Here is a 12,099-nt window from a genome sequence, read left to right on the forward strand (position 1 = left end):
GACGTTCCCCTGGTGTTATCTGTACCGGTGATCTGCTAGGTCACTCCAATCCTTGCCTCTGGGCGCCAGCCTTACCCTGCTCTGCTGTGAGAACCCCCACTCCTGGGCTGTTCACGCACAGCCTCTGCCATGTAAGCTGCTCCTTGGATTGTGCAACCGAATGACACTAACCAATATCTCCGGTCCCAGACACAACCCTAGGAACCTCCGTCTTGCAGTGTCCAGTTATGCCTGCTGGACGCCAATGTAACAAATAAATTGATATGTACCAGGCTTGTTATCCCCAGGGGAGTCTCTGACACGCTTCAAACCAAACGCACGGCTTCAGGTAGAACAAACAAGTAGATTTAAGTCATTATAAGTCAAAGCACAAGTCAGATTTGCTCAAATGAAATAAAAGCAAAACGCATTCTAAGCTGATCTTAACACTTTCACTGCCCTTACAAACTTAGATGCTTCTCACCACAGGCTGGCTGGTTGCTCTTCAGCCAGGCTCTCCCCTTTGATCAGCGCTTCAGTCGCTTGGTGGTGGTGGTGTCTGTAGATGGAGGTGGAAGAGAGAGGATGGCAAAATGTCTCTCCCTTTTATCATGTCCTTTCTTCCCTCTTGGCTTTGCGCCCCCCCCTTCAGAGTCAGGTGAGCATTACCCCATCGCAGTCCCAAACTGACCAAAGGAAGGGGGGTGACGCCCTCGAGGGTCTAACAAATTCTTTTGTCGCTGCCTAGGCCAGTGTCCTTTGTTCCTGTGAGGCTGGGCTGGGTTTGTCCCATGCCTGCCCTGATGAGGTGTGAACTGCCTCTCTGCTTTTGAAGAGTTTTTGCCTGGGCTTGCTTTAAGTTATGAGGATACATTTTCAGCCTCATAACTATATACATTAAATTATAACCTATAACACCACTATAACGTTACTGTAACAACTATTACTACAACATCACTATAACAACAATGCTCAGTGCGTCATGAGCCTTCCGAAGAAACCCGACATGACAAACTTTGCACTGGATATCACACAATCATTTTATAAAGATGAACATGGGGGTGTAAGGTGTTCCCACGAGCTACAGAGCGTCACAGGAGGATCTGGACCAATCCACCCCCCCTTCATCCTTCTCCCTCCCCCCCCCCTTTGGTTCCACTTTAGGGCTCTGCAAAAGCAGAAGTTGCTTGAAACCGCCAGGCGTCCCTGTGGTTTGGAGGCGCGGTTGGAAATTTCTGCAGGCCCGGGGGGGGGGGGGGGTGGTTGGGTACCTAGAAACTGTCCAGAGCAGGAACTGGGGTTCTTAGGAACTCTAGGAGGGGAAGCAGGGCTGGGTTCCTAGAAATTACGTGGTTGAGCCCTGGGCTTCCCTGAAATCACCACAGGGATGATTGGGCTCCCTCAACACAATCATGGGCGGCTCGGGACTCCCTCAAAACTATCGGTTCTAGGCTCCAGGCTCCCTACAAACATTGGTTATCTCTAGGGTCTCTAGAAACTGTCAAGGGAGCTCAGGGCTCCCTCGAAACTATTGTGGGTGGGCTCTGGGCTCCTTGAAACTGTCGCAGCTCCCCTGTAACTACCGGCTTGCCCCACCCACAATTTCCCTCTTTGCCTAAGCTTTGTAGCCAGCTGCAGTTGACAAGGGGTCAGAGTTTGGGGAGGAGGGAAGGGGGATAGGGTGTCTGGGGAGGGGAGCCCTGCACTGGGGACTCTGGGGCCAGTAACCCCAACTCTGCCCTGGTTGCTCAGGTCTTGCCTAGTGCCTCACCCGTTGCTGTCTCTCCAGTTCAGCCAGCAAGCGCGGAGGGCGGTTTCCGAGGGCCCAGCGATGCTTTGTGATCCGGGACACTGGCAGGGGGAGGGAGAGTTGGTCTCTGAGTCACTAGAGGGGAAAGGCCCCATGCGCCATTCCCTGCCCCTCCCCCTCAAAAAACCTGCCAGTTCCCGGCCCTGGGGCCAGATCGAAGCTGGCACCCCCTAAAGGGGAAAGGCCCCGTGCCCCATTGCCTGCCCCCGCAAACCTGCCAGTCCACCGGTGTGGGGCCGGATGGGAGGCAGCACCCCCTGGAAGGGAAAGGCCCTGTGCCCCATACCCAGGGCCGGCTCTGGCTTTTTTGCCGCCCCAGGCAAAAAAGCCTCCGCCGCCCCCCCCACCCCCGCGGGGGGGGCGGCACTCTCCCGCCGGGGGGAGGGAGGCCGGAGCCCCGGGGCGAGGGTGGCGAGCCCCGGTGGGGGCTCCGCTCTCCCCCCGGCGGCCGGGGGGAGGGCGCCAGAGGGGAGGGCGGCCGGAGCCCTGGGAGGAGGGCGGCGAGCCCCGGCGGGGGCTCGGCTCTCTCCCCCCCCGGCGGCCAGAGCGCCGGGGGCAGGGCGGCGAGAGGGCGGCGAGCCCCGGCTGGGGCTCGGCTCTCCCCCCGGTGGCCAGAGTGGAGGGCGGCGAGCCCCAGCAGGGGCTCGCCGCTCTCCCCCCGGCAGCCGGGGGGAGGGCACGGGGGGGAGGGCGGCCAGAGCGCCGGGGGGAGGGCGGCGAGCCCGGCTGTGGCCCCGCTCTCCCCGGCGGCCCGAGCGCCGCGCCGCCCCCCTCCAGGTGCCGCCCCAAGCACCAGCTTGGTTGCCTGGTGCCTGGAGCCGGCCCTGCCCATACCCCACCACCTCTAAGCCTTCCAAGTTTGGGGTGCTCATCTCTTAGATGCTTGCTGGGTGTCTGTGTAGTGCCTGGCAGTAGGCCCCAGTTCTGGTCCATGCAGTGCCCAGGGAGGGGGTCCATGCAGTGTCCAGAGCTTGGCTCCCAGCCGTCTGTCCTGTGCCCACTGGCTGGCCAGGCAGGGATACCGGTCTAGGGGCTGATCCAGATCAGGACAGCTGAGGGTGCGAGATACTGCTCCAGTGAATAGGAAAAGGAACCAGGAAAAGGAGACCTGACTTTGGTTCCTACAGCTCAGGGGAAGTGCCTTTTGTTAGAAAGGAGCGGGGACTGGGCGACAGGACTCCTGGGTTCTATCTCCAACTCTGGCAGGTGAGTGGGGTCTAGTGGTTAGAGCAGGGAGGCTGGGAGTCAGGACTCCTGGGTCCTATCCCTGACACTGGCAGAAGAGGGGGGTCTAGGGATTAGAGCAGTGGGGACTGCATGCCTGGTCTCCTGGGTCCTTTCCTCAGTTCTGGGAGGGGAGTGGGGTCTAGTGGTTGAACAGGCAAATTCTCCCCTCTCAGGGGGCTGGGGAGTTTCCCAGTGCAGATGTCAGTGGCAGCTACAGAAAACAGGGTGTCTATTTTGGTGCTCTGGTCACCTCTTCCTGCTTGAAGCACCCACACCTAGGTTTATTTTGGGCTCCAAAGTGTTTTCTCTATCAGCTGTCACATCAACCCTGCCCCGGACTGGAGGCTGAGTTACCCAGCCAGGGCAAGAGGAGAGATCCACTGTGCTCCGAGAACTGGTCCGGTAGAGAATCAGAGCTGGACATGGGGTAAGGGACTGCACTGAGGTTATCTATCTGTCTGTCTATACCCAAACACCCCCCTCTATCCATCCATCCATCTATTCCCATACACCCCCTCTACCTATCCATCCCCATACACCCTATCTATATATCTCTCCTGAGGAGCTGGGCCCTGGTAAATCAGGGAGAGAGCTGTGACTGCTCAGAGGAGAAATGGGTGGGAATGGGACACGGGGCCTTTCCCCCTCTAGGGGGCACCCGCTCTGATCTGGCCCCAGGGTGGGGGATGGGCTGGTTCCGGGTATGTTCTCCCCCCAGGGCTCCATTCCTCATAACCCAGGGGCCATCTCAGTGGTGTGGTTTCTCTGAGAACTCAGGAGCTTTGTTTTCTCAATCCATCTGGGTGGCCGCTCCTGGCCTTGTGGTCACATTGCATCTGTCTACCCTCGTTCCTCTGTCTGGCCTCAACCACTAAGCCCCACAGCCCCACGGGGCTCCCCGGCCACCGCCCCGGGAGCATGGTGCTCACTCGGCCCACACGCAATGCTGGGAGCCCCTGCCCATTGCTCTTTGTCTGGCAGGGCCATTACCCCGGGCACAGGTGTGGCTGCCGTGGAGTCCTGGTTCCCAGCCTCCCCTGCTCTAACCACTAAACCCCCTTCCCCTCCGCTCCCAGCACTGGGGAGAGAACCCAGGAGTCCTGGTTCCCAGCCTCCCCTGCTCTAACCACTAAACCCCCCTCCCCTCCGCTCCCAGCACTGGGGAGAGAACCCAGGAGTCCTGGCTCCCAGCCTCCCCTGCTCTAACCACTAAACCCCCCTCCCCTCCGCTCCCAGCACTGGGGAGAGAACCCAGGAGTCCTGGCTCCCAGCCTCCCCTGCTCTAACCACTAAACCCCCCTCCCCTCCGCTCCCAGCACTGGGGAGAGAACCCAGGAGTCCTGGTTCCCAGCCTCCCCTGCTCTAACCACTAGACCCCCCCCTCCGCTCCCAGCACTGGGGAGAGAACCCAGGAGTCCTGGTTCCCAGCCTCCCCTGCTCTAACCACTAAACCCCCCTCCTCTCCCAGAGCTAGGGAGAGAACCCAGGAGTCCTGGCTCCCAGCCCCTCTGCTTTAACCACTAAACCCCCCTCCTCTCCCAGAGCTAGGGAGAGAACCCAGGAGTCCTGGCTCCCAGCCCCTCTGCTTTAACCACTAAACCCCACTCCTCTCCCAGAGCTGGGGAGAGAACCCAGGAGTCCTTGTTCCCAGCCCTCTGCTTTAACCACTAAACCCCACTCTTCTCCCAGCGTTGGGAGAGAACCCAGGAGTCCTGGTTCCCAGCCTCCCCTGCTCTAACCACTAGACCCCCCTCCACTCCCAGCACTGGGGAGAGAACCCAGGAGTCCTGGTTCCCAGCCTCTTTGCTCTAACCATTAGACCCCCCTCCCCGAGCTAGGGAGAGAACCCAGGAGTCCTGGTTCCCAGCCTCCCCTGCTCTAACCACTAGACTCCATTCCCCTCAGAGAGCTGGGGCTAGACCCCAGGGGTCCTGAGTAACCAGAGCCCCCTAGAGGTGAGACGTAGGAAGGTGGAACACTCGGCGTTCCTGCCATAATGCGGTGGGGAGAGATGTCAAGCTGTTGGCCGGGAGGATTTATAGCAGTTCTTGGGGAAAACTAACAGTTTCGCTCCAGGCCGGGAAAAATGTAAACATCTTAGAGTGCTGGAGTGGAGATGAAAGGCGGGGTCACGACGGGATGAGGCGCCGTGGGGTGCTGGGCCCAGGGGCTCGCTGCCTTAGAGAGGTAGTGATCCGTGACCGATGGCCGGACCCCCAGCGTGGGGTCCTGGATCGGGCGCTGGTCAGAGTGGGACTGGATGACCGTAATGGTCCCTTTGGGCCTTGGAATCCACGAATCTGCAATTTTCTCCCCAGTGACATAAAAGTGGGCGGGGGAGTGAAAATGTTTTTATTTCCCCACTTTCACTCACTGTTGTAATTTTTCCACTCTCTTTTTTGAGGTGGGGGAATAAAAAGGAAAGGGTGGCGGCAGAGACTGAGACAAAGTGTGGGGGCGGTTTGGGGTTTTTTTTCTCCAAATTCTTGGAAAAAACTTTCAAAACAGTCACTTGGAAAACAAAGTTCTGAGTGGAAGGGGGCGGGGTCAGTGCTTTTGAAAGTTTCCTACAAATGGAATGATGAGTAATATTCTTCTCTGTACTGTGGTAGGATCGAGGGGCCGCCAGCCCTGGCCCAGGACCCCCCATGCGCCAGGCGCTGTACGTTATTAGTGCTATTTAGATGCGTTACAGTATCACCCAGGTGCCCCGGGACCCTGCTGCACCAGGAGCCGCACAGACAGAGCCAAGAGCTGCCCCCCGGCTCCAGGGAGTTTGTCTAAGGCAGGGGTTCTCAAACTGGGGGTCGGGACCCCTCAGGGGGTCACGAGGTTATTACATGGGGGGTCGTGAGCTGTCAACCTCCACCCCAAACCCCGCTTTGCCTCCAGCATTTATAATGGTGTTAAATATATAAAAGAGTGCTATTAATTTGTAAGGCGGGGGGTCACACTGAGACGCTTGCTATGTGAAAGTGATCACCAGTAAAAATGTTTGAGAACCACGGGTCTAAGGACTGATCTCGAAGGGGGCTCGCTAACCCCACCTGTCTCTCCTTTCTCTGCAGTGAATGAGCCTTGCGGGAACCCCGCCTCCAGCCCTACCCCAAGGCCTGGTGGGTCCCCCGTTGCTATTGGTAACCCATCTCCATCTCCATTCTCATTCCAAGGCCTAGTGGATCCCTGGTTGCTATTGTCCACCCAGCCCCTGCCACCCCCTTCTTCCCACCATGCCTTCCATCAGCAGCCCCCAGCTCTCCCTGGCCGTCTACATGGTGACCTTTGTGACAGGCCTGCCCCTCAACCTGCTGGCCTTCTGCGTCTTCGTGGTGAAGGCCCGCCGGCGCCTGCTGCCAGCCGACGTCCTGCTCCTCAACCTGACGGTATCCGACCTGGTGCTGCTGGCCTTCCTGCCCATCCGCATTGCCGAGGCCTCCTGGGACATGAACTGGAAGATGCCAGATTTCCTCTGCCCCCTCTCCGGCCTCCTCTTCTTCAGCAGCATCTACCTTACCACCCTCTCGCTCACTGGCGTCAGCGTTGACCGTTACCTCAGTGTGGCCTTCCCCCTCCGCTACAAGGCGGGGCGCCGGCTGTCCTACGCCATGGTGGCCGTGGCCTTGTTCTGGGTGGCTGCTTTCTCCCACTGCAGCGTGATCTACGTGGTCCAGTACCAGGCCAGGGGCAATGACACAGCGGGCAACCTCACCCGCTGCTACGCCACCTTCACCGACCACCAGCTGGCGGTCCTGCTGCCTGTCCGCCTGGAGATGTTCTTAGTCCTCTTCTGCCTTCCGCTGGGCATCACCACCTTCTGCTACACCAGATTCATCGCCATCATACGCTCCCTGCCACTGGTGAACCCCAGGAGGAAGCGCCGGGCCATCGGGCTGGTGGCAGCTACATTTCTCCTCTTCCTGGTCTGCTTCACCCCGTTCAACATCTCCCACGTGGTGGGCTACATGGAGAATAAGAGCCCAGAGTGGAGAGTCTACGTCCTGCTCCTCAGCACTTTCAATGCCAGCTTAGACCCCATCATCTTCTACTTCTCCTCCTCGTCTTTCCAGAAGATATGCCTGGAGTGTCTGCAGGCCGCCTGGGAGAAGCTTCAGCTCGGCCGGCTCTGCCCTGGGGTCTGGCTGGAGGCCACGGAGAACGTGGCCACAGAGGATTCGCAGATGGTGCAGTGAGATGGATGGGGTGGGGACCACAGTTCCACCTCCACCAGGTCTAGGACGTGTTATGGTTCCTGCCAGTCCTGAACTGAAGTCTGGGAAGGAATATTCCCAAATGAGGGTTTGTCTACACTTGCAGGTTATTTCAGGTTTGGTGTTTCCACTTTAATCAGGGATAACTCTCCCAAAGCTACGTGTGAACACCAGCTTAAGCAACTTCCCTTTTGAATCATTGCATCCACACAGCCCCGCGGGACACGCGCTTACCAAATAACCACACAGCCTTCCAGGAAAGCGTCTCTTGCTGCAACCTCCCACCACTCGCCTCTACGCATCCTGGGATTTCGCGTGTTGTGGGATGCCCCTGGAATTCTGGGACCGACGGGTCCTCTGGCTTGGCTTTGGCAAGCCAGCCCCACTTCCAAACCTCTGGCTATGGGGCAGCGTGCTGGGCACCAGTAGCCTGGTGGTCAGTAATACAAACTGGCAGATGCACGCGTATTGCCCATCACAGAGCCGGATGGCGCTGGAGTCAGCCACAATGATACGGATGGGAGAGGAAATCAAGGAGCTAGTTGTGTCCATGGATTCCCGGGAGCGACTTCACTTGGTGGGGCACCACAACTAGCGCTGACCGGTGGGACAGGGCCACCCATCCTGGGGTGAGCAGCAGTGTGGTGGCAGCACTTCAGGGCGACAGGCCAGGCCCCTAGAGATCTGTGCAGAGCTCACCCCGGAGCTGCAGGGGTAGAATAGCAACAGCAGAGCTCCCCTCAGCACGGAGAAGCGCGCGGCTGTCGCCATCTGGAAATTCGTCACCCACAATTGCTGCTGGTCAGGATCTAGCTCATTCGGGGTTGGTAGATAAACCCTGGGGTGGTTGTCATGGAGGTGTGTGCTGCTACTAGGAGGGTGACACTCAGGAGGTTGTTGGTGGAGGGGCACATTGAGGGTTCCCGAAATGGGGGCATTGATGGGACCCATCTGCCTGTTCTTTGCTCTCCACGCCAGGCCTTGGAATTCATCAACAAGACGGGGTCTCTCCATGGCCAGGGCCGGCTCCAGGCACCAGCCTGGCAAGCAGGTGCTTGGGGCGGCCACTCCGGAGAGGGGCGGCACGTCCAGCTATTTGGCGGACGGTCCCTCACTCCCGCTCGGAGCGAAGGACCTCCCGCCGAATTGCCGCCGCAGATCGCGATCGTGATCGCAGCTTTTTTTGTTTGTTTGTTTGTTTGTTTTGGGCTGCTTGGGGCGGCCAAAACCCTGGAGCCGGCCCTGTCCATGGTGCTCCAAGACCCAGCTGACCTCCACGGTTGGCTCACCCATATTGGGGTGGGCTGGAGGCAGGAGATTTAGAAACTCAGCCCAGCTTCCTGCAATGAGCAATGGACCACGGCCAGGAAGGGTGGTGTGACTTCTCCTGTCCTTCCAGGAGACCAGCTTCTCCGCTCCCCCGGCTGATGGGACCTGTCACTGGAGAGCCCTGACTGCAGAAAGGAGTCCACCCCGTGTAGCTGCAGCGCGCCAGCGGAGCGCGCACCGGGAAGGTGGAGGCATCTCGTGGCGGCTGAGCAAGATCTGCCTCGTGTCCCAGCCGCTTGGCTGTGTTTAGCACAACAGCTGAGGGCTTCGCCCGTGGAACGTTACGAGTGGCCCCAGAGACGCCCTCTGCTCAGGGGCCTTGGTCTCGGTCTCTCCCCGGGGCACAAGGTTAGTCTAGTCCAACTGGAGTCTTTGGGCTTCTCACAGGGGTGGGGCCCTTTCAAGGAAGACGGGGCCCAGCCCCACCAGTGACACAGCCTATCTGCCTCCCGAGATGGTGGAGAGAAACCTCACCCAACGGGGCCCTTTGCTCACGAGGAATTTTATGACCTTTGTGCAATGTTATGAGATTTTCCCCAGCCATCTCGTAAAGAAATAATAAACCCCGGTGTCATTAACAAAAAATCCCATTGATGGAACATAATCCCAGCCGGGCGGATGTCCAGCATGAGGTGCCAGGGGCGCCCGTGGCCGTGCCAATGAGGCCACCGCCCTGCGTGAGGTGGAACCAGTTCTCTGTGTCTTGGGGCAGGGAGGGAGGCTCTGTTTCTTGGAACTGGGCAAGGGAAGGGGGACCATGGCGAGCTCAGCATTGGGGTCCATACATGTAGCCCCCGCTATGTCCCCCAGCGGGGCTGCCTTGCCTCCGCCTCATGGCAACTAGCTGGGCACTGGGCGCCCGCCGCAGCCTCCCGGGGTCATGGCGAAGGCAGGGAGAGACATGAGAGCCCGGGAGTCAGGACTGCTGGGTTCTACTGGGAGTGGGGCCTAGCAGGTTGGAGCAGAGGGGCTGGGAGCCAGGACTCCTGGGTTCTACCCCCAGCTCCAGGAGAAGATTGAGGCCTAGTGCGTTAGAGCAGGTGGGGATGGGAGTCGGGATAGGCAAGGGGAAAGGAGGGGGCTCTCAGGGTTAGCCCCTCCCTCTGGCACCAGCTGGCTAAATGCTCCCCATTCCACCCCTCATGATTCCCCCTCCCCTTGTCCCATTCCCCACTCCCCCGAGCCAGCCAGTCCCCATCCAGGGGCAAGATAGGACCTAGCGCCCCCTAGGGGAAATCGGTGGAAATGTTGTGGGCAGAAGCTTGTTGCTCCGTGTGATTTTCCAGAAGTCTGGGTGCTGAGGGTTGTACAAAGGCCCCATATCAGGGGCCCTGCACCGGGTGCAGCACGAGCCCTGGCAGCTGCTGTGGGCAGCCATTTCCTCCTGCCTCGCCGAGGGCAGAGCCGGCCCGGCCCAACCTCCCTGCAGCTAATGGGGCAACCGACCACCACGGGACAGGCAGGATTCAGCTCCTCTGCTTGGGGTCTATTGGTTGGAGCTGCTGGGGGGTGGGGTGGACTCCTGGGTTTTCTCCCCAGCTCTGGGAAGGGAGTAGGCTCTAGTGGTTAGAGCAGGGGGCTGGGAGCCAGGACTCCTCGGCCAAGGGTTATCATGGCAAAAGAGCACAGGGTGGGTCCATAGATGCCAAGCACGAACCCTACAGTGAAAAATGCCCCCATTTGAAACCCATCTCCCCTCTGGAAGGACGGGGGAGCCAGCCTGTGGCACTCCCACATGAATGTCCGTCTGTCTGTCTGTGCACGCGCCAGGAGGATGGGTGCCTGGGACGTCACCTTTGTCTCACAGCACCGACGCTATCAGAACTATGCAAATAGTAACTGATGTGTCTCCACTGTGGGGGGCTGGAGAGAGAGAGTAGGCAGAGCCCACCTGGATGCAGAGAGACTGGGATGTGCTGGGCTGAGGGAGGCCAGGCCGGAGGCCTTGAGAGTTTCCTGTGCTGTGTTCAACTCTCAATAAATCCTCCTGTTTTATGCTGGCTGAGAATCACTCCGGTCTAGAGAACAGGGTTGCATCAACCCCTTTGGGGGTGGAGGCCCCAGGGGTCCAGAGCGAGTGGACTCCCTGAGGGGGCCCACGGAAGAGACAGACGTGCTAAGGCTCAGAGAGGTGCGGCTCCAGGAGGTGGAGGGGCCTGACCCCGAGAGAGAGTGCACCCCCGAGAAGGGCTGTCTCACTAAAAGGGGCACCCCCCATGGACCGCATGGGGCCAAGAGTGGGCACGATCTGTGAGTCTATGACAGGGAGGGACAGAACTCTGGACCCAGAGCCCTGCATGAGGCCGGGGGTGAGGATCTGCATTCTTGGGGCTCATTCATCCCTCCCCAAAGGAACGCCATGGGGATGGGGGACTGAGGTTGGGGGGTCAGGATGTGGGGTGTGCTCATTCCATCCCCCACAGAATGGGTCCCCCACTCGAAGAAAGAGACTCGAGGGGACGATTCCTCCCCGGCAGTGGCTGCATTACCAAGTATCAGGGGGTAGCCGTGTTAGTCTGTATCTACAAAAACAACAAGGAGTCTGGTGGCACCTTAAAGACTAACAGATTTATTTGGGCATAAGATTTCGTGGGTAAAAACCTCACTTCTTCAGATGCATTACCAAGGGTTTTGGGAACAGAACCATCAGGTCCGATCCGCTTGCGGTTCCATATCCTGCCACCACATCTCAGCAGCGAGACAAGCTGGGAGGGAAAGTGGGTTTCCCTCCGTTACGGAGAGTGGAGGGACTGACGGTTTCTAACTGCAGGAGGGCACGACACTTGGAGAGATGTGATGGCTGGTGCATACACCCAGCCCTGTTCCTAGAATCATAGAATCATAGAATATCAGGGTTGGAAGAGACCTCAGGAGGTCATCTAGTCTAGTCCAATCCCCTGCTCAAAGCAGGACCAATCCCCAAATAAATCATCCCAGCCAGGGCTTTGTCGAGCCGGGCCTTAAAAACCTCTAAGGAAGGAGATTCGACCACCTCCCTAGATAACCCATTCCAGTGCTTCACCACCCTCCTAGTGAAATAGTGTTTCCTAATATCCAATGTAGACCTCCCCCACTGCAACTTGAGACCATTGCACCTTGTTCTGTCATCTGCCACCACTGATCTCAGACTAGCTCCATCCTCTTTGGAACCCTTCTTTAGGTAGCTGAAGGCTGCTTTCAAATCCCCCCTCACTCTTCTGTTCTGCAGACTAAACAAGCCCAGTTCCCTCAGCCTCTCCTTGTAAGTCATGTGCCCCAGCACCCTAATAATTTTTGTTGCCCTCCGCTGGACTCTCTCCAATTTGTCCACATCCTTTCTGTAGTGGGGGGACCAAAACTGGACGCAAAACTCCAGATTGGGCCTCACCAGTGTCGAATAGAGGGGAATAATCGCTTCCCTTGATCTGCTGGTAATGCTCCTACTAATACAGCCCAATATGCTGTTGACCTTCTTGGCAACGAGATCACACTGTTGACTCATATCCAGCTTATCGTCCACTATAATCCCCGGGTCCTTTTCTGCAGAACTGCTACTTAGCCAGTCTG

General features: G+C 58.4%; 1 protein-coding gene across 1 annotated transcript; it reads left to right on the top strand.

The window, feature by feature from the left end:
- Nucleotides 1-6,246: 6,246 nt before the first annotated feature.
- Nucleotides 6,247-7,206, top strand: LOC135892220 (free fatty acid receptor 3-like). The gene has a single exon (XM_065419927.1). The coding sequence runs from the start codon at nt 6,247-6,249 to the stop codon at nt 7,204-7,206; it is 960 nt and encodes a 319-aa protein (XP_065275999.1).
- The last annotated feature ends 4,893 nt before the right edge of the window (nt 7,207-12,099 follow it).

The sequence above is a fragment of the Emys orbicularis genome, chromosome 20 (genome assembly GCF_028017835.1).
Source record: "Emys orbicularis isolate rEmyOrb1 chromosome 20, rEmyOrb1.hap1, whole genome shotgun sequence".
Classification (NCBI taxonomy): Eukaryota; Metazoa; Chordata; order Testudines; family Emydidae; genus Emys; species Emys orbicularis.